We start from the raw sequence: 22,169 nt of genomic DNA on the forward strand, positions 1-22,169 counted from the left end.
ACTACTAACGTGTAACCATCAAAATGCTCTATATTTGAACTAAATTAAAGACACCATATGTATTTGCTGTTAAAGTAATTAGGTATAAATTCAGGAACTTATCTTTGATTTGTCCAGGTCTGGTCCTGTGGGCGTCAGTATCTCACAGTGATCACAGTTCACACCTGCAGTGAAGCCCCTCCCACAACAATTCACCAATAAATACTGGGAATATTCACATCATCCTACAAGAGAAGGACAAACTCCAGGTGTAGCAGCTGAAATCTGTGTGACTGTTAAAGATGGAGTTTATTAAAGAGGAGATTGAAGACATGAGTTATCCAGATCCATCCAGAATAAAACATGAAGATACTGAGGAACAAATAGGTTGGTGTCCATTCTTGATTCTTCATTATTGACTGCTTTAGTAGCTGTGAAATAATAATCAGTATATGGATAATAATTCATAGAGAAATGCATCTAAATGATCATAACTAGGGATGGACATGATTAATCGACGATCGATAATTGATCGTTAAGAATTTTGTCGATCATGTTAATTTGTTATTGATTAATCTAATGCATTATTTTTTATCTAATGCAGGTTGCGTTGCATAGTGTGAGTCTTGAAGCAATTAAACAAATGTAACTGTGGCAGCAATTAAACATTTTACCACCAGGGTGCAATATTTGACACCAAAGGCCTACTCGGTTATCTGTGATCTTCCGTTTTAATTTCAAAAGAATAATCATGAAGAGGTCACGGCGAAGTGTGGCGTGGGACCAAAATAGTTCACTGCAAACATTGCGATGCCGTTTATAAGTACAACACGGCCACGACTCAAATGATGTACCACTTAAATAAAGTGCATCCGTCCCTGGTTAATGTCGATGGCGGTGCATCCTGCTATCAGTCTCAACCTAGCATCAAGGTGGGCTGGCCAAGTTAGCGTGGAGGTACCTGTGCATCCCGGCAACGTCAGTCCCCTCAGAGCGGGTGTTTTCGGCGGCTGGACTGACCGTCACCAGGTTGCGGTCGCGTCTGACCCCAGATCATATCAACATGCTTATATTTCTCAACAAAAGTCAGTAGACTGGTGCAGAAGTTGTATGCGAGTTACTAAAGTTAGTCAGTTTTCATGAGGCTTTAAGTAGCCTAATTTGTTAAGTTAGCCTAATTGTTAGGAAGGCTAATATCTGGCCCTTTCTTCTGGCTTGAATAGTTTTGAGTTACATTTTGACAAAACCTGCCAGATCTAAGTACTATTACGTTTTTTTTGTTTAAGTTATTGTTTAATATGATTCTTTTTTATTAGAATTATTTTGGAACAAATGAGGTCTCTGTTTAAGAACGCCGGCTCGCAGCTGCAGGTTCCGCTGCTTTAGAGCACCGCATATGCACGCGCATATATGTCCGGTTTGCCTAACTGAACGTAGTTTAACTGTCTGCCACAAGTTGATCTTGTAATAAAGGTCTCATCGAGGAAAAACACGCTGTGTTTTTGTATTCATTGCATTTTTTTATTATAAAAGTTAAATTATTATTTTTATTCTAAAAATATTAATGAATAATCAATAGTCGATCGTTAACTCTCCCGACGATCGACTAAGAAAATTTAATCGAATGCCCATCCCTAATCATAACCCAGTTTTAATCATATTAACAAGTGAATGACAGAACTGATGCAAATAAATAATACTTAATACTCACACAGACAGATACCTGATGTCTTGTTTTCTGCTGAGTGTTTTTCATTTTCACATTTAACCTCATTGAACTGATTCTGACTACTTTATATGTTTATTTTAGACCAGGTGGAAGTGAAGGAACAACGTCACAAACTAAAGGACATGAAGAAACTCTGTGACTTCAAAACTCAAGAAACAAAAGCCAAAAAGCTGCACACCTGCTCTCATTGTGGAAAGAGTTTCCAAAGTAAAGGAAACCTTAACATACACATGAGAGTTCACACTGGAGAGAGACCGTATACATGCACTCAGTGTGGAAAGAGTTTTACTCAAACATCGGCTCTCAATGTTCATCTGCGCATTCACTCTGGAGAAAAACCATTTAACTGTGATCAGTGTGGTAAAGATTTTATTTCATCATCACTGCTAAAAAAACACCTGATAGTTCATTCAGATGAGAGACCTTATGTGTGTTTTCTCTGTGGAAAGAGTTTTACTAGAGCTGACCATCTGAAAGAGCACCAAAGAATTCATACTGGAGTAAGACCTTACAAGTGCTCATATTGTGGCAAGAGTTTCAATCGGTCTTCACACCTGAAAAGACATGAACGAGTTCATACTGGAGAGAAGCCGTACCACTGTACTCTGTGTGAGAAAGAAGAGTTTTAAACGTTTATCAAGTCTTCAAACTCATATTAAAAAATGTTGCAAGTGAGTAACATTTGTTTTCATGTAAAATAGTAAAAGATAAAAAAAATGTTTTTCCAGTCAACAGTCAACAACTCTTACATTGTAAATAAAGCCATGTTTTTATTTTCTGTCAGGATGGATTGTGTGCTAAATACAGTTCTTTCTAGAATTGGATATATTCATGTCAATGTCATATTTATCAGATGCACTAAATTGTCTTCTGAAAGAACATGCAATTATGAGAAATAAAACAGAAACAACATCTAGTCTTGATTGATCTATTTATTGAACAGAGAATGAATTGATGTACAGTATTATTTTAAACTAAATGATCATATCTTGTATCATATAAAGAGGTTGGAGTTCAAATGTCCTTCATTATTGACTGCAGAGGAACAATAAAGTACCAAAGCTTACAGATTTGGTGGATGTAGTGAGAAACAATAAACAAACTGTTGATCATTTGCATTATTTACAGATGGTTTTAAATATCCTAGTACTGTTAGTTGTATGTGTGCACAAATATAATGGATTTACAGGACAATCATCAGGATCTCACAACTGTAGAAAAGAACGTAATTGTTGAAAAATGTCTCAAACATACGACTAGAACAGAAGCCAAAAACTCTTTCACACGTCATCAGTGTGGGAAGAATAAATTAAGGACTTTAAGGATAATGATAATTCCCACTGGAGAGAAACTGTTCTGCTGTCAGTGAAAGAGTTTCAAATGGGCAAACAGTGTCAATCATCATATTGTACTAGAATGTATTCATTAAATTCAAGCATCTTACACAACACACATGACAATGTGCTCTTCATCATTATTGCTCATAGTGTTATTTCAGCACTGCCTGTGTTATTGTGTTAAATGGCTGTTTAAAGGGGTCATGAATTGAGAAATCAACTTTCCCTTGAGCTTTTGATATATAAAAGGTCATGGTAATATAAGAATATCCTGTTATAAAGTTTTGAAGCTGAAAACTTCCTTGTTAGCCAAAGAAAAGCTTTTATAGACAGCTGGCTCAGCAAACGATCAATTTTCGAATGGAGAGGCTACTCACTGCAGATTACACATTACCTCCGGAGTATCCTTTTTATTTGAGGTGTTGTTGGTTTATTGTCCTGCGATTTGGGGTCAGATTTGAACATGTATGGGCCAGGGTTCGCAAAGCCTGACATCCCGAGGCTAATGTGTTTTCCAGTCGGGCTACCAAAATGTATTACCAGCCTGCCCGACGGGCTATCTTAAAGAGTGAAATAACATTCCTTTCTTGATGAGCTTTGTTCACTCTCTTGACTTGATATTTGAAGGAAAAATACAATTATAGAAGTTTTGATCATGCTGATTTGTCTGCAGGGAAGTTTTGCTGATGCACATACGTGGCTTGTGTATGTGTGCGTCAAGTCAAGTCACCTTTATTTATATAGAGCTTTTTACAATACCGATTGTTTCAAAGCAGCTTCTCAGTGTTAACAGGAAAATAATGCAACAGAATTTGATTCGGCTGTACAGCCGAGGAGAAAACAGTGAAGTCATCCAGCTCAGTTCAATTATCATATAGTGTCAATGCGGGCAGATCAGTAATATAGTTGATTATTTACAGTAGAGTCCCCAACTGTGTGTGTGCGTTAGGGATGCATGGTTTGCGGTTAGATTCACCGATCGGGCAGGCCAAGTAATAAAAAATAACATTCCAATTAATTGCGGGTGAATGAGAGATAAATCATTGTGTTTGTTTGATAAAGACATTTTGTGAGCCCTGTGGGCAAATCATTCTGTTCACAGCAGTGGGCATTTACTTTCAAGTCTTCCATGCGACACACCCATAAAAACAGAGCGTTCCAGGAGAGAGGCTCAAACTAATATGCAGCCAGAACTAACTCAGCAAATTCTTTGATAAAGTCTGTATGATGCTCTGGTGGCCTGTATACAGTAGACAGCACAAATGTAACCCTGGACCACAAAACCGGTCTTAAGTCGCACGGGTATATTTGTGGCAATATATCATTAATTATATATGTATTATTAGTAGTGATTTGCCTTGCTAAGGACTTCATTTGGAGATTTTTTTGCACCATCAGATTCTAGATTTTCAAATAGTTGTATCTCGGCCTAATATTGTCCTATCCTAACAAACCATCAATGGAAAGCTAATTTATTCAGCTTTCATATGAGGGTAGCTTTAACGTAACTTCTCTGAGACAGAAGGTTGAGAATCCAAACGCAGCTTTATGAAAGGATAATCCACAATAGTAGTCAAAGAACTGGCAAAAGTTCATACACGTGCAAGCAATCCAAACAGGCAAACAAGACAGGAGAGACAGGCCAAATAGTAATCCAAGAACAGGCGGGTAATCCAAAAACTGACAGACAAGAAACCAGGGAGAACACTCAGAATTGCAGTTGTTACACTAAAAACAAGATTTAGCAATGATTGACATAATTGACCAGGATTATATATGGTGAGCTAACAGGGTAAATGAGACACAGGTGAATGTAATCAGGAATGATGTGTCCGGGCAGTGAGTATTGTGGGTAATGTAGTCTGTGGTGATATGGCAATAGTCTGAGGTGGAGTGCCCTCTGGTGGACTACACGGGCACTCTCACTGGTGATCGTGACATAGCCCCCCTCCTAAGGAGTGGCTTTCAGACACACCTATAATTATCCCGGAGGGCGGTGGAGCAGAGGCGGACCCGGGGGCAGGATGGAGGGCCAGGAGCGGAAGAGGACCCGGAGACTGAGGAAGAGCAGGCAGCCAGGGCAGAGCAGGCCAGGCAGATGACCAGGGTAGAAGGGCGGAGCAGACGACCACCACAGCAGTGCAGACTGTCTTGAAGACCCCAACGGCGGAGCAGACGACCACCACAGCAGCGGAGACGGGTTTGAAGACCCCCATGGCGGGGCAGACCACCATCACAGCAGCGGAGACGGGTTTGAAGACCCCCACGGCAGAGCAGATGACCACCACAGCAGCGGAGACGGGTTTGAAGACCCCCACGGCAGAGCAGATGACCACCACAGCAGCGGAGACGGGTTTGAAGACCCCCATGGTGGGGCAGACCACCACCACAGCAGCGGAGACGGATTTGAAGACCCCCACGGCAGAGCAGATGACCACCACAGCAGCGGAGACGGGTTTGAAGACCCCCACGGCAGAGCAGATGACCACCACAGCAGCGGAGACGGGTTTGAAGACCCCCACGGCAGAGCAGATGACCACCACAGCAGCGGAGACGGGTTTGAAGACCCCCACGGCAGAGCAGAATCCACAATCGTAGTCAAAGATAGTGATGGGACATTTGAACTGAAGGGTCAAGGGTCAAGTCAAACATCACTTGCCTCTTCATCAGACACATATCCTTCAAGAATGATTTTATGATCAATATTAAAATAATAATCAATGATAATCAAGTTATAACCATTTCCTACATTTGATAAATCAGTTCACCTATAACCTCTCTATATTTAATGAGTGATTTTGAAGATTTTAGTGAAGCGGCAGGTCAGATACCTGTGTCTCTTCTTTTATACACATATACTTTTCAATGAGTCTTTTTATTATATCCATAACCTGAATAATCCAGGATAATCAAAATAAATATATCTTTCTCTGCTTTCATATGTAATCTAGAGATGATTGTAATTCTGTGTGATTTTATACTTTTATATATTTAGTTTGAGGATGATTTTGTAGTGTTAAATCTAGTCTCCCCAGCTGCTCTGGGTTGACTAAAGTTACCTTTTAAGTAATACATAACATTAGTTCAGTTTGAAGGAAGAGTTGAATGAATTTAACTTACGTGATGTGAAAATAATTCTGGCCTTATGAGGCTTCCATTCATCTCCAGGACATTCTTTCAATTTTACAGCTTTTGTTAAATCAGTTTTATTTGGAGGCCACATGCACTCTCCGTTTTTCATCCAGATGGAAGAGACAACTTCTACCTCATTGTTGTTGTCAAAAACCACTATGTGAAACATCTATAGATTTAAAAAAAAAAAAAAATCAAAACCACAGAAACATACTCTTTAGCCAACTGAAATACTAAAGCAACAGGGCTATTTGCCTCAATGCAATAGTGGAACAACAACAAATCGGTTTTGGAAAGGCAATCTCACATACTTCTGGGGCTTACTTCTAATCATGAAACATTTGATGTTAGTAGAGAGGTTGGAAACAACATAAATTCCCAGCTCTCTTGAGTCAATAGGATATGTAAAGAAGTGTTCCACCTGTTTATATTCATTGGCCACAATGTACACTACTCCTTTATCCTTAACAATGTTCTGGACTAACACCAACTTTTTATCAATTTTGATGCAACAATCTCTCTCTTTGACCTTCACACCTACATCATCTGTAGCAAGCACTTTATATTGACGAACTTGTTGTGAAAAGCATTCTGGCACTGGCCCATCCATATGCTCATTTTCCAGTTTTTGAGTTGCCTCTTTAACATCAGGACTGTAACTGCCATTTTCAATCTCTGATAATCTGCGTATCACCTGAGTCAAAGGATTAAGTGGCCCTCGAACCAATTTTTTTAGTTTTCCTAAGAAATTTTCAAAGGGAAATGCTGATATAAGGTCTAAATTGCCATGGACTTTGACTTCTTCACTGAGATGCACCAGACCATGAATATTGTATACTAAAAACTCTTCACCGTAAAGCTGGCCAAACTGTTCAACGAATGACACCAATAGAGTTTTAGCAAAGTCATTCAACTCCATACAATATTGTGGACTTGCCAAAATGTACACGCCTACTGACAACAGCATGAAGTTGTCATAGATCTGAGGCTGTAGAACAGGGGTTTTCAACCTGTGGGGCCCACCCCCCTAGGGGGGCGCCAACACCTGTTAAGGGGGGCACGAGAAACTGTGAATTCAGAGTAAGATAGCAAATCTTCATTCATCCACTAGAGGGGGCAATCTGATTAGTACCGCAGTTAATCAGGCGAGGCGACCTTGTTTACATATTAGTTGGTTACAGAGCAGAGTTGACGCGATCGAGTTCAAGCTAAATATTAAAAAACAAAACAAAAATGGGCCGTTGGCTTAAACGTAATAATACCACCAGTGATAAAACGGGTGAAAAAGAAGTGTCCGACTGAACCCGTACAACTTCCGCAAATTGATGTCGAACCCTCCACGTCAACCGCGCTTTCCACGCAGAGAGGATTAATAGCAAAAACCAAAGGCCTGGGATCATCAAAACGACGAAAGTATGACGAACAGTACATAAAATACGGATTCACGTGCATCACACTTAATCACGAACCACGTCCACAGTGTGTTGTCTGTTCTGAAGTGCTTGCAAATGACAGTTTGAAACCTGTGAAACTAATACGTCACTTACAAACCAAACACTCAACGTTAAAAGATAAACCGGTTGACTTTTTTCGCCGTAAAGAATCAGGATTAAAAAATCAAAAACAAACTATGACCAGCCAAACCACTGTGACAGTCAAAGCGCTTACAGCATCATATGAGGTGGCTTATTTAGTTGCCAAGGATAAAAAGCCTCATACAATTGCAGAGAGCCTCATTCGTCCAGCAGTAATGGCCATCTGTAGAAATATGTTTGGAGATAAGTTTGCCAGTGACGTTGAACAAATTCCACTATCAGACAACACTATGAGCCGCCGTATTACTGATATGGCAACCGACATCAAATGTCAACTAATTGAGAGAATACGGGACGGAACATTTTTTTCATTGCAATTAGATGAGTCGACAGACATCTCAAACTCCTCGCAACTACTTGTATTTGTTCGCTACCGTCATGAGAGAAAATTGCTTGAAGATCTGTTATTTTGCTCAGCAATGGAAAAAACATCGCGACGAACTAAGATTTTTTCTGCTCGATTGTGCATCTTCCTTTGCAAATTTTTTTACTGACCCAAAGTGGCTCACAGATCTTGCATACCTGTCTGACATTTTTGATAGACTCAATACCCTTAATTCGTCTCTTCAGGGCCCGAATTCAAACCTATTAACAATGTCCAATAAAATTGTGGGGTTTGTGAAAAAATTGGAGCGATGGAGAGGACAGGTTGATGGGGGTAATGTAGACATGTTCCCAACCTTGGATGAATATCTCACGGAAAATGAGCTTAATTGGGATGATACAAAAAAAGAAATAACTCTCCATCTACAAGCCCTGTCTGCACATTTCAATAAGTATTTTCCTGAGCAGCAGAGTTGGAACCAGTACGACTGGGTTCGTAACCCCTTCATCGAAAGCGCAGTGAGTCTGTCATCAAATCAGCAGGATGCCCTTCTGGACCTTTCAAGTGACCGAACTTTGAAGACACTGTTTGACTCGAACACACTGCCGGAATTCTGGCTGTCAGTGGAGACAGAGTACGCTGAACTTGCGAGACTTGCAATTGATATACTTTTGCCTTTTGCCTCAACTTGGCTCTGCGAAGCAACATTTTCTATATTAACTTACATCAAAAGCAAGTATCGCTCATGCTTATTGACAGTGGACTATGATTTACGGATAGCTGTGTCGGGTATCAAACCACGGATTGGTATGTTGTGCTCTCAGAAACAGGCTCAGCCATCACATTAGGTAAGCTGCTAGATATGTACTACTGTTCAATATAACTATTTTTATGCACGCTATATGCAGCACATAATACAGGTGAAACTCGAAAAATTTGAATATCGTGCAAAAGTTATTGTATTTCAGTAATACAAATTTAAAGGTGAAACATATTTAGTATATAAATATGCGCATGATTTTCAGAGGGCCGACATTTCTGTATTTAAAATCCTGTAATATTCTAATATTCGAGGGGGGCGTGGTTCCGCAAGGTCTGTAACGGGAGAGTTTGAAGGATCCTGTGGAAATACTGATGAGTGTAAAGAGTTACTGACGAGTGGAAAGAGTTTATTGTGAGATTGTTTTGTATGCTGTAGCAAGGCTACGGTGAATGCACTGTTGGCGCGACTTTTGTTTATTGATTTGAGTTTTGTAAATAAAACGTACGAGTGCAGTCACACCGACCCTGTCTTCTTCCTTCCAAACACTGAACCTCTTCACAACTTGTATAGCAATGATGTTCATTTGCACGCATGAAATTGGCGCGAATGAAATTAGACAAACTTGGAGGGGCGCATATCCTAAAAGGTTGAAAACCCCTGCTGTAGAACACCCCTCAGCACAACTGGACCAGTATACAACAAGAATTGGCGTAGTCATTCTATTCGATTTGCGGATACCTGTTTGGTGACACTTGTGACATCCATGATAACCAGTGTGTGACTTCACACCTCTGATGAAGGCTCGGGCTGGGGTGTCACACACAACAGAAACAACATTAAAAAAAAGGTTTTCTGCTTGAACAGAAACCCATCTTTCAACACTTTCAGCTCTTGAACCAGATCATGAAGATACTCAGTCAATGAATTTGGCTTAGAAGTACCACAAAACAGTCCTATCAAAATTGGTTTCTTGGTGTATCCTTGCAACAAACCAAGAATTGTCCAAAACGGTGTAGAAGTAGTCTTGAACATGGGTAAACCATCAAAATTCAATTGCAGTTTAAAAACATGTCTGTCTGGCACATTAGACCAAATTACATCTAGAATTTTCTGAATAGAATTCAGAATCCCACAATAATGGAACACACCACCAGCCACACTGCTAATTTTGTAGCTTGTTTTTGTTTTCAGCAACGTTCGTCCATCTTTTGGCAGAGAGGGATGATAGATTTTGAGGATGCTAAGAAGCGCTGACAGAGCTATTAGAGATATTCCAAATTCAATTGCCCAGTCTGCCAGAGAATTCTGCAAATCACCACCCATCTCACTACACTGTTCTCCAAGAGCAGGCAGATCCTCAACGGAAGCTGCAGTATTTTCATGTTCTTCCTTATCCTCAATGCCATCAACTATATCCTCATCACTTTCATCACCAATTTGCATGTCAGATTCCTCTGAATCATCAACATAAGCACTTGTCTCATCATTCACGGTTCCTTCCCTATGGTGCTCATTTTCCACCAGTTTACTGACTACACTTAACGCCCTTCTTCGTGAATTGCCCCTATCATTGTACATCCAAGTCTTTTCCATACCCTGGCTTTTACTCAGGTCTTTTGTTCTTCATCCTGAAACAAACAAAAGAGAATATTACAAATTGTAAAATGATTTATATAAACACACACAAACACACCAAAAAAACAAGGTCCATGTACATTTTTATAGTTTGTTTTTTCCATTTGAAATTAAATAAGCAGAAACAAGAAAATTGCACCTTTTAATCTTTTTTTTTTTTTTCATTATTGTTCCAAAAAAATTAAATTTTGACTTTATTCAATCAACCAGATTAAAGGAAAATAAAGCAGAAATCTTTTTTTAACAAACTAAAAAAATGAATAAATGTGTTTTTTCATTTCTGCTTAGGCCTATTTCATTTCAAATTGAAAGACAAGCTATCAAAACACATAAACACGTTAAATATTGTTAAGGAGGTCCACAACGAATTAAAACTTTTTTCTCTTTTATTCACCATTGTATTATTAAATCTATATTCAAAAACTTGAATATTACAACATGGCTAAGTTACATTTAATCGCTAAAAATACAGTCACAATACAGTTAAAAAAATGTTTATGTTAATCCATCAGTGTATGTGACTTAATTTTAAATCAGGGATCTCAAACTCGCGACCCGGCCCCCTCTGATCTTTAGAGTTTAGTGTTAGTGCGGCCCGCGCGTTGCTCTGAAAAGCACCTTTTTGCTGAATCGTTGCGTGTGCAGCGCTTGCTGCCTCCTTTGTGTGTGTGTGTGAGAGAGAAAGAGTTGGCTCGCCCCTCTCTCATGCAGTATAATTGGTTGACACCGCGTGATTGACAGGAACAGAAGAACGAAGCTGGCCAATCAAATCAAAGTATGCGGGGTTAACGTTCTCTTTAGGCTCGTGCACACTGCACAGTCTTCACACACAGAGGAGCGCGTCAATCTATCGCTTAATGCCGTTGCTGAGAGAGACTATTCTTTCCGGTGAAATCACAAAACAAAATGCAAACGTGTCCATGATCTTATTATACAATCATTGATGAACATCTTTGATTTTAATGAAGAAAAACTATATGAGAGCGGATTAGAACCCAGAACCTTTGACACGGATGACAAAAATTCTACCACCAGACCACTAGAGAGTTCGAATGTCATTTGCGGATCTATGTATTTATTCACTCACTCATGCGAAGAATATCGGGACTAATAATATATTTGACGAAAATTAATGCAAATATTGTTTACAAATAGTCCCAAAAAGATTATTTCCCAACTAGAATTAGACCTAGAATTTCGCTCACTGTTCTGTTTGACCTGGTGTCTTGCTGTGAATTAGTCTATTATTTAAAATAAAATTAAAATCATTCATTATTTCATAATACATGATCGAATTTCTATAGGCTATATTTATTTCAAATTCAGAGGAACATTTCATGTTCAGAAGAAACATTCATGTTGAAGAACTGTTAATAATAAAGATTGAGAAGATTGGATCAGTTGTGCTACTTCTTTTTGGAATACTTGAAACACTTATGTGTAATACTTGATGCGGCCCAGCCTGACTCAGAGTCTACCTCCAGCGGCCCCCAGGTAAAATGAGTTTGAGACCCCTGCTTTAAATAAATAAACGGCTGTGATATAAAATAAAGATGTCTGGTGTCATCTAACGTTAAATGTAATCGACGAACATTAAACATTAGTGAACTAACGTCACATGTTAACTACGATTGTGCATTGCCACATCCTTAACTTTCCAACAATGTTAACTCACACTTACTCTACAATAAAAAAAGCAACGTCAACGGTCAAACTAAATATATGAAATTGTTTCCAATTATCACTTATCCAATTTCCAAAAAGTTGAAGTCCACGACCATAGATCCACGACCGTTAGTGAAGTGCAGCAGACTCGAGTGCATTAGTGCCCGCCCAGTTCTTCTTCGCTGATTCCGGGAGTAGTTTTCTCATACATTTGGGGGTTTTTTTTACATCTTGGTTAAAGCGTTCTAAACCGTTAACCAAATCAGCTAAATCTTAAGATTACACACTTCAAATGAAGAAAAAAATATGTATTCTAAAATCGAATAAAAAGACAAAGGTACAAGATTGAGTGTGTAATGACTACAATGAAGTTAATGAAGTTTAGGCGCGCTTTCTTGGCGCACTTTTCTAGATGCGACCTGATTGGTAGATGTTTCTTTCTCTCTTTTTTCCATAATAGGACATTTTAAGAGAAAATAAATATGTGTGAAATTTTTTCATCAGTGAATGTTTTGTTCCCTTTCAAAAGCAACACTCAATGCTGCATAAGCTACTGCAAATGGGGAATGTCTTTGACATAACCAGCTGTGAAAGTAGTGTGAAAACACGTCAATGAAATTAACCCGGAGGTATTTATAGCCTCGGCCGGTGACGTCATAGGCGCACCTGCTGCACGAGGCTATAAATAGATGAATTTCAGCTGGAGCAAACCAGGTCTTTTTGTTTTCAGACCAACTCTGTGTTATGGTGTGTTACAAAGTCTCTGGAAACAAATCTCTCTCTCTTTCAAGACTCAACTCGAGATCTTTGTTAGGAGTTAGTTTTCAACATGGCAGTGTGCAGATTTCTCTCTCTCTTTCTCATCTCTGTTACAAAGAAACATTAGTGGAAAGAGTTCTAGTTAAATCTAATCAGTTGGAAACGAGTCAGCAGAGTAAAACGCTGTATATCCATGTTCTCTTTCAAATAACATCACTGATGCGCACGTTTATTGCTGTGTGTGTTTGGGGAAGAGCATGCGGTCGCTGCATTGAGTCAGACGAGAGCGAGCATTGCAAGCCTTTACAGTTAGAATGCTTTATGCTCGTCTGGGCTACTTTCAGTCCGCACCCGTGTTCGGAGCTCTCGAATGGGTTTGTTGACGAGCAAGAGACCTGTCCGTCCCTTTCGCTTGCTCGCTCACCAAATACATGTTTCCCCGCGTGATCCCAAAGCGCGCTCCGCCGTTTCTTCGGCTCGCGCGGGGAATGATGATGAATCTCTTGGTCCGCGGACCTCGAGCAGCCGGCCTGCGATCGTTCCTCACATGATAGTGAATCCATACCAGGAATTTATCGAGGTGGTTGTTCGCGCGGTGGCCAGGGCAGTTTGTCTGGTACCGAATGAGCGATCCAAGAACGCAGTGAGCTTGAGGTTTCTGTCTTGAAAACAAAAACATTTACTTCACGTGTTTTTGTACCCTTGACGTCGACATTTTCGACTATCATGGGTGCGAAATCGCGTGGATTTTTGAGAATACCCCAGGTGGGAGACGCTCACGAGCTATCTCTCGCCTGGGTCTGCATTTTCATTAAAGAGACATTCCTCCCCACGAAGCCATGGAGAAAATAAACGTCGGCTGTCGTGGGCAAAGCTTATATATATATATATATATATATATATATATATATCCACTATAGTGGTCATTTATGAAATCAATGCCCTGTTCTGTAACAGAGTCATATTTTGATTAGAAACCCCATAACATTTTCCTGAGATGTTGATTTATAACAAACAATTTGAAAATTAATCAGATTTAAATTATAATTAAAAAATATGATCATATTTCCATAAGAGTGCTCAACATTAATGTCAGCCATTTTTAAAGACCAAGAAGTTGTTGTCCTGGTAAAACCTCCAAACATTTGGTATCCCTGCAAAGCCCCGAATGTGCTCTTTACTGGACATCCAGACTGTGACATGTGACATGTATGATGTCAGAGAAATTCACTAAAATATAATGTCCACTACAGTGGACAAAAGTCTATTCTTGGGTCCCAGGAGGATAGAATATATATATATATATATATATATATTGTATATTATTTTATATGGAATATATATGTAAGAATAATAAATATAAGGGGACCGGCTGGTATTGCGCTGCACACTATGGCTGTCTTGCAGGCATATCAGGCTGACCTTCTGAAGGATTTGAGTGGTTCATTTGGTGACTCAGTTAACTCTGTAGTGGCCAGATTTAAAGGAGTGGAAGCATGAAGTGTTCACTCAGTTTCTTCCTCAATGCACTCAAGGGGAGGGGCTGTCAGCCACATAACCTCTCTTCGGTCCTTCAAGATTTAGGGGGGTAATAAGTAGTGATGGGCAGACCGAGGCTTCGTAAAGCACTGAAACAGTTGAAGCAAATGTGCCATATTGTTTCGAAGCTTCGAATCAATCCGACACACGTTTCTACGGCGACATCTAGTGGTCACTTGCATGTGTTGATCTGAAATAACCTTGACAATGATCCATGTAAAATAAAATAAAAATTATCTTGATCTTGGTTTTGTAACCTGTAGCCTCCTCATTGTGAGTAACTATATATATTTTTTTTTTGTGGTCATGAAAAATGAACATTATTAAAATAAATAAAGCCACAATGTGTCACATTTGGTACATAACATTTTTATTCAAAAATATTATTTGCTGTGCTGTTAATGTAAAATGAGGAGTTAGCTGACTTCTTTTTTTACATATAATTTCTCCAGCCTTTAAAAAATCCTCTCACATGGGACAATTGTTGTCCTCTGCACCCTCCTAAATGCCTGGATGAGTGCTCTTCAAATGGTGCATCAAGGCTAGCTGCCTATCAAAATACACACATCTCACTTTATTTGGTGTTTCCAAATGGAAATGGTCCCACCACAGATGTACGGCATCTCTTGTAATGGGCAATAACAAAGATAACTTCCTGATTAACAACATCCTCATGCTGGGAAAATTTTATAGACACATGCAAGTTCTTAAAGGTGAAACCACGATTTTTTTCCAATCTTAGATCTTCGAGTCTTACACTAACTATGTGGTTCAGACCCCGGTTCTTGCCTTGGGTCCCACTCTAGGCGTACCTTCTGGCCCTGAAATACTTTCTCCCCCAATTGAGGGGCTGTCATGTCCTAGTGCGGGTGGACAGTACAGCTAAAGTCTCATATATAATCACCAGGGAGGTCTGTGCTCACGCTATCAGAATAGCGAGACAGATTTTTCTCTGGGCTCAGAACAAGTTCCTGTCACTCGAGCAGTGTACATTCAAGGGCGGTTGAATGTGGGAGCAGATTTACTGTCCAGACAGAGTTACAGATGGGGGGGATGGAAACTCCACCCAGAAGTAGTCAAGCAGATCTGGATCAGATTTTACAGAGTGGGAGTGGACCTCTTCGCCTCTTCTCAGACAGCGCAATGTCCCTGCTTCTCTCTGTCACCCAGCCCCGCTAGGTCTGGATGTGATGGTTCATACATGGCCCAAAATGCGTCTGTATGCCCTCCTTCCAGTCGCTCTGCTCCCGGGAGTTCTAGCCAGGGTTCACCAACAAGGGTCTTGCTTCTTATCGATAGCGCTGCGTTGGTCGAACAGGGTTTGGTTCTTGGAGATAGTGTCTCTCCTCAACGGCTCGCCTTGGGCGATTCCGGTGAGGAGGGACCTTTTGTCTCAGGCAGAGGGCACGATATTCCATTCCAGGCCCGACCTGTGTAACCTTCATGTTTGGCCCCTGAAGGGCACCAACTGAGGGACACGGGGCTTTCGCCTGCAGTTATTGAGACCATCCTAAGTGCTAGGGCTTCCTCCACTCGGGAAGTTTATGCTAATAAATGGGGTGTCTTTGAAAGGTGGTGTATGACACAATGTGGATTCAGTCAACTGCCAGGTTTCTTCAGTTCTGGATTTTCTGCAAGAAAAGTTGTCATCAGGCACCTGCCCCTCCACTCTCAGGGTTCATGTGGCCGCTCTTTCGGCTTGCCACGCCTTGATGGATGGGCTGCCGCTCGGGAGACATCCTCTGCTCGCTCGCTTCATTCGTGGGGTTAGGCGGTTGAGGCCACCTGTTAGAACCAAGATCCCTTCATGGGACTTAGCTTTAGTCCTCGAGGGTCTGGTTGAGACTTCTGACCCTTAGAATTGTTTTTTCTTTTGGCTACAACTCTGTGCAAGGAATTGTCAACATAACTTCTCTGAAAAGAATTGGGGACATGCAGGCTCTGTCAATATCGCCATCCTGCTTAGACTTTGCCCCAGGTTTGGTGAAAGTGATTTTGCATCCCCACCCTGACTACCTACCTACGGTTCCTTTCTCGACGGTACATCCTGTCACTCTTGAAACCTTCTGCCCTCTGCCGTTCACAACGCCGGATCAGGAGAAACTTCACAGACTGTGTCCAGTCCATGCTCTTCAGGCCTACGTCCACCGCACTAGCCAGTGGCATAAGTCAGAGCAACTGTTTGTTTGCCATGGGGGCCGTAACAGAGGTTCTGCTGCCACCAAACAATGTCACATTGGGTCAGGGATGCTACTGCTCTTGCCTATGAGGCGCGCGGTCAAGCTTCACCTATAGGATTAAGGGCTCACTCCACCAGGGGAGTCGCCTCTTCTACTGCGTTAGCAAGGGGTGCTCCCTTACAAAGTGTTTGTGATGCGGCAGGTTGGTCCTCTCCACACACATTCATAAGACTTTATAGCTTGAATGCTCATGCCACTCCGGGCTCTCATGTCCTTGAGTCGACATCACAGGCTAATGCCTGAGGCTTCTTGCATTCTTGTGCACACCTACACAAACCGTAAGGGGTCCAGGCACCATCAAGCACAGTGGTGTGGGTATTCTCGTTTCCATTTGCATAAGCTTATGCAGCATTGAGTGTAGCTTTTGAAAGGGAACACTTGGGGTTACTTGACTGTAACCCTGTTCCCTGAAAAAGCGGAACGAGATGCTGCATTGCTAGGCCGTGCTGATGATGCTTCAGGACTGGTCTTCAAACAAAGAACATCTGGTTTGCTCCAGCTGAAGCTCATCTATTTATAGCCTCGTGTAGCAGGTGCGCCAATGACGTCACCGGCCAAGGCTATAAATACCTCCGGGTCAATTTCATTGATGTGTTTTCACACTACTTTCACAGCTGGTTATGTCAAAGACATTCCCCATTTGCATAAGCTTATGTAGTATCTCGTTCCGCTTTTATCAAGTAACAGGGTTACAGTCAAGTAACCCCGAGTGAACCATTTTGAACCATTTTTAGTTGTTTGAGTGCCTCTCAAAATCACAGTCACTGCTGGAAAGGGTTCAAATATGCAAAAAAATGCTTGAAAACTGAAGAATCTGAAGGATTTTTCTGAAGAACAGAGATCAGTTTAGCTACTCAGAACAAACAAGAGACTTAAGAACAACCAAAAAAAAACATAAAAAAAACCATCATCCAGGTAACAACACACAGTATTAAGAATAAAGGGTTCACATACAATTTTAATAAATTTAGCTGTGTTTTTGTCTTGTGGACCTTATGTAAAATATCTTATTCAGGACAGTATACTAAATAAAAATGAACATGCATTTTGTATGATCTCTCTTATTTTGTTAAAATAATTCGCATTTTCAAAGATTCTGCAAGTGGTTCACATACTTTTTCTTGCAACTGTACATAGGCTATAAAATGTGTGTATGTGTGTGTGTAATGTTAAACTGTCGTAGTATATTGCACTTTTGTTGGTTTGATTACTTCTGTTGTCCTCTATTGTAAATCTCTTTGTATAAAAGTGTTTGCTGAATTATTAAATGTAGTAGTAGTTTATGGTGTTTCATTATTATTGATTAAAACCTTGTTGATAGAGAGCAATAAACACACGTTGCAAACATGAATAGGGCAAACAGCTGTGTGTAAATATGATAAATTATGAAATATCACACATATGTGGCCCACAGTTCTATATTTTACATGTGGGCCAAATAATACTCTTTACAACTGGCCCATATCTTGTTTGCCACCTTAAAGGTCCCATGGCATGGCATTTTTCTATTATTTTATAATGTTTCCTGAGGTGTACTTATATTGTTAGTATGATTTTTACATCATAAAATGTCAAAATTTAGAAATAAAAGGCATTTTTTCAATACTGATGTTTGCCCTGTGGCTGAATGCCCTGTTTCAAGAGTGTCTGCTGTGAGACTTCAGTAAAAACGCCCACTGTTGTGATTGGCTGACATCTTTGCATTTGAAATGAGCGGAGGGGGCGTGGTTTAATGAGGTCTACCAGGCACGAGCTGCTGCCAGAGAGACGGATGGACCCGAGTTCACTTCTCATCAGTTCATCGAACTGTTGTAGTTCCTAGCATATACTTCAGGTTATTAGTTTATTTCTAGTCGGAGGGTCTGTCACTCATGTCAGAAAGTTAGTAACTTTAGTAAATGATGGATCAGCGCAGACTCGAGACGCGAACCGTTTAGAACGATTCAGTCCGATTTGGTGAACTGATTCGGTTCACTAAAAAGAACCAGTTCAAAAGAATGATTCGTTCGTGAACCGGACATCACTAATGTACCAGAGACTGAGCAATTGCTAACAAAGTTATTTATAGTAACTACTGAGTTGTGAGAGCACTGTCAGCACAAGTTTATTGTGTTTGTATCTGAGAGTTCTGAATAAACACGAGTCCCAGTCACACGAGTCCGTCTTCATCATTATTCTACCAACTTTGTAACACATGCAATGTACCATTACAGCTGTCGAGATGAACGAGTAAGTGTTGATTATAGCATTATTTTTAGATATGTTCCTATCATATGAAACGTGTCAGTGACGCGCATTGAGTACACAGCGCAAAAAAGACACAACAGCAGTAATCGAATGTAATCCAGTTTATTGTGGGGATTGCTGGCTAGCCTAGCCAGATAGGCTCACGCTTACCCCCCTTCTGCTTAATCTCGCGCCGCGTTTGGTGCCTCCGCTGTGGGCCAGATGCAGTACTGGGGGTCGGGGATGTTGAAGGCCGACCGGCCAGTGCAGCCCGAGCTTCGGCGTGCGTGAGGTTTATCTCTAAAGATGTGACTCTGCTGATGTTGAGCAGAAACGACTGTATGCACATTGTAGAACAGATAGACGCGACGAGGACGTACAAAAACACTGACTCACAAGATAGAAAACACAAAAACACCGTTCTGTCGGGAGAGAGAGAAGCCGCAGCGTGTTCACGAATAATAAATAATTAGCTGCACATACGAAATCACAGATCAGAAGGAACTGAAAAAAGACTTCTGTTTTCATTTGTACATCCAAACACTGAGAAACTGCCAGCATTCACTCGTTCACAAGCCATGATCTCTCAAGGATAAATATGGCGCTTGCATGGGCGTGCCAAATTCTCTGGGCGGAGGAAAGGGAGTTAACCGTTCCTGTTCTGATGTCAAAACAGGAGACTTCAGGATTGGCTAGTCTGGCCTGTCATTTTCTCAAGGGCAGAGAAAGACAGCCAGAACTCAGTTTTACACCGATCAACATTTCTATCCACTTGGGGACAATATTCAGGCTAGGGGAACTCATATTAATGTTGAAAAACCTCATAAAATGAAAATTTCATGCCTTTAAAGACGGTTCCATCTCCACCATAACCGGGCCATGTTCGGTTCACATGCCTTTTGCCAGTGCCGACTGAATGCCAGCTGTGCCGGCTTCATGTCAAATCAGGGCCAGAAGTCTTTGCTACCTGGGAAGGAAGTAGAAATTCTGAAAGGTATTTAAAAAAACATAATAGGCCTCATCATTTAACGGTAGGCTAATGAAAACAAGGCTTTGAGGAACAGGCATGTATCTCTTCAGTGGCTTGTACTGTTATTGTGTTGTTTTTGGGTTCTGCTGATGAAACACTGCAAAAATATCTTTCTCTAAGTTATTTCAGTAGACAAAAAACTCCCAACGATATAAGCTGTGGAAAACTATAAGTGATCTAGGAGCTTTATTCAGCTTTTTACAGCTGATGCCAACATGGTAAGTTGTTTTTCACAGCCTCGCTTTCATACCTGTCAATTCACCTCATTCACTATGGTGAGGTCATTAGTGTCAAGACCAGGGGTGTCCAATCCTGTTCCTGGAGGGCCACTGTCCTGCAGAGTTTAGCTCCAACCACAATTAAACACACCTGAACCAGCTAATCAAGGTCTTAGTAGGCATACTAGAAACTTCCAGACAAGTGTGTTGAGGCAAGTTGGAGATCAAATCTGCGGGACAGTGGCCCTCCAGGACAGAGTTTGGACAGCCCTGGTCAAGACAATCGTCAAATGCAAAGATGCAAGGGAGACATGTAGAAAAACAATACTGTAACTGTAATATTGAATATAATGAATGTAGATATATTGTTGAATCCATACACACACCCACAACACACAATTATTGTGTATTATTAATTATGATAGTGTATTTGCTTCAGGGCCGTGCACAGGGGGGTGGCCCGGTGGCTAGAGCCACTGCCCCTTTGCCCTCATCAGCTGAGGAGCCCCTCTCGCAGTCTATGGTCGCTACCCATCCCCGCTAAAAGGGTTCTGTTTTCCCTCCGCTAAAGATCCACCGATTCCGCGAATCCGCTCCCGTGTTTTCCCGCTCGTTCCCCAGCGTCACTCAGAGTTTGTTGCGTGGAAATCTGGAAAGCGGAGACTATACAGTTCCAGAATGTCGTCGCATTAACAGTAGCTATGCATTGCAATCCGCAGAATTTGTAATTTGGTAGTTTGTTTTTGTATTTCTGTCTGTATTATTTTGCTCCTAATCTTGTAATAGTGCTAACAACTTGTACAAAATACACGTTCTTGGAAGAGAATTAGAACAAATTTTTGTACCCGATCTGATCTAATATAAATAACACCAACTTTTTGTTGATGTATATTATACTTGTAGAATATATATAGGCATAATTTCATATAATAACCAGAATATAGTTACAGAATGTACAAATTACTTTTGATATAATTCTTATTACTATTTATATATCTTCTAAATAAAATATTCTACTTAATTTTATTTTGACAACTTCGTAGAATAATTGAAAAACTGACAACAGAAAAATCTGAATCCCATTAAAAGATAATCATCTGAAAGGTAATTGTTTTATGACTTATGTACAATCATATCAATATTTACTTATTTAATTGTCCATATTTTAATTGAAGATACAGTATGTCATAATAAAAAAAAAACATAATAGATTTTGTCATAATAGAATTCACTCATTTAACCTAGCCTATAGGTTTTAATGGAAGTGAAGATGCCTGAAAAGGTACATCTAAATCATGAAGGTATTAAATAATAGCCCTGTTAATTACAATGAGTATTACACTTAAAAACAATAACACCAGTAACAACATGTCACTTGGGGCCTTCTGTGCCAAATATGGCTCCACAAAACCATCACTATTTTCGATAGACACAAAATTAGATCAAAACTGTTTTGACTGACTAAATCTCACAAATGTTGATATTAAGATGAAATGAAAAGATGAAAAATAGTATATTCATTCATCAAAAGTGCTGAGATGAGATTTTGTCGTCTATGGTCAGGAGAAAAAATTAGGGCTCAGAGAGTGAGGGAGAGCCCACTGAGCATCAGCCAAATCAGACAGTTACTGGCTGTCAGTAAAGGAATAGTAAGATTAAGATGGATAATTTGAAGAGAGAGAGATTGTAAGAGACATGACACCACTCATACCCCTTTTCCACCAAGGCAGTGCTAGAGCTAGTTCAGAGCCAGAGCTAGTCCCAGTTCATAGGTGGTTCGACTGAGGAGCCTTCTAAGAACCGTTTGCTTTTCCACATGCTGAGAGCCACAACAGAGCCATGTCTTACGTCACTGTATACGTCTCAGCTTTCTCAGCAACGCTAGCTAGGCAGCGGCAGTGTTGCCAAGTTGGGCTGTTTGTCATGTCCGCAGGTTGAAGCGACCCCAATTATGTCATTTAGCCCCGGGAATGTGAATTTTAGTAGGCAACCATGCC

At 40.5% G+C, this 22,169-nt stretch overlaps 1 protein-coding gene across 1 annotated transcript in view; it reads left to right on the forward strand.

Moving 5' to 3' along the window:
* Nucleotides 1–247: 247 nt before the first annotated feature.
* The window catches only part of LOC307129956 (uncharacterized protein), a 236,371-nt gene continuing 214,449 nt past the window's right edge, over nucleotides 248–22,169 (forward strand). The window contains exon 1 of the mRNA XM_079822777.1: nucleotides 248–366. Within this exon, the coding sequence (XP_079678903.1) occupies nucleotides 282–366 (85 nt within the window). The 5' untranslated portion in view covers nucleotides 248–281. The remainder of the gene's footprint in view (nucleotides 367–22,169) is intronic.

Source organism: Gobio gobio (assembly GCF_949357685.1).
Source record: "Gobio gobio genome assembly, chromosome: 8".
In the NCBI taxonomy this organism is placed as follows: domain Eukaryota; kingdom Metazoa; phylum Chordata; class Actinopteri; order Cypriniformes; family Gobionidae; genus Gobio; species Gobio gobio.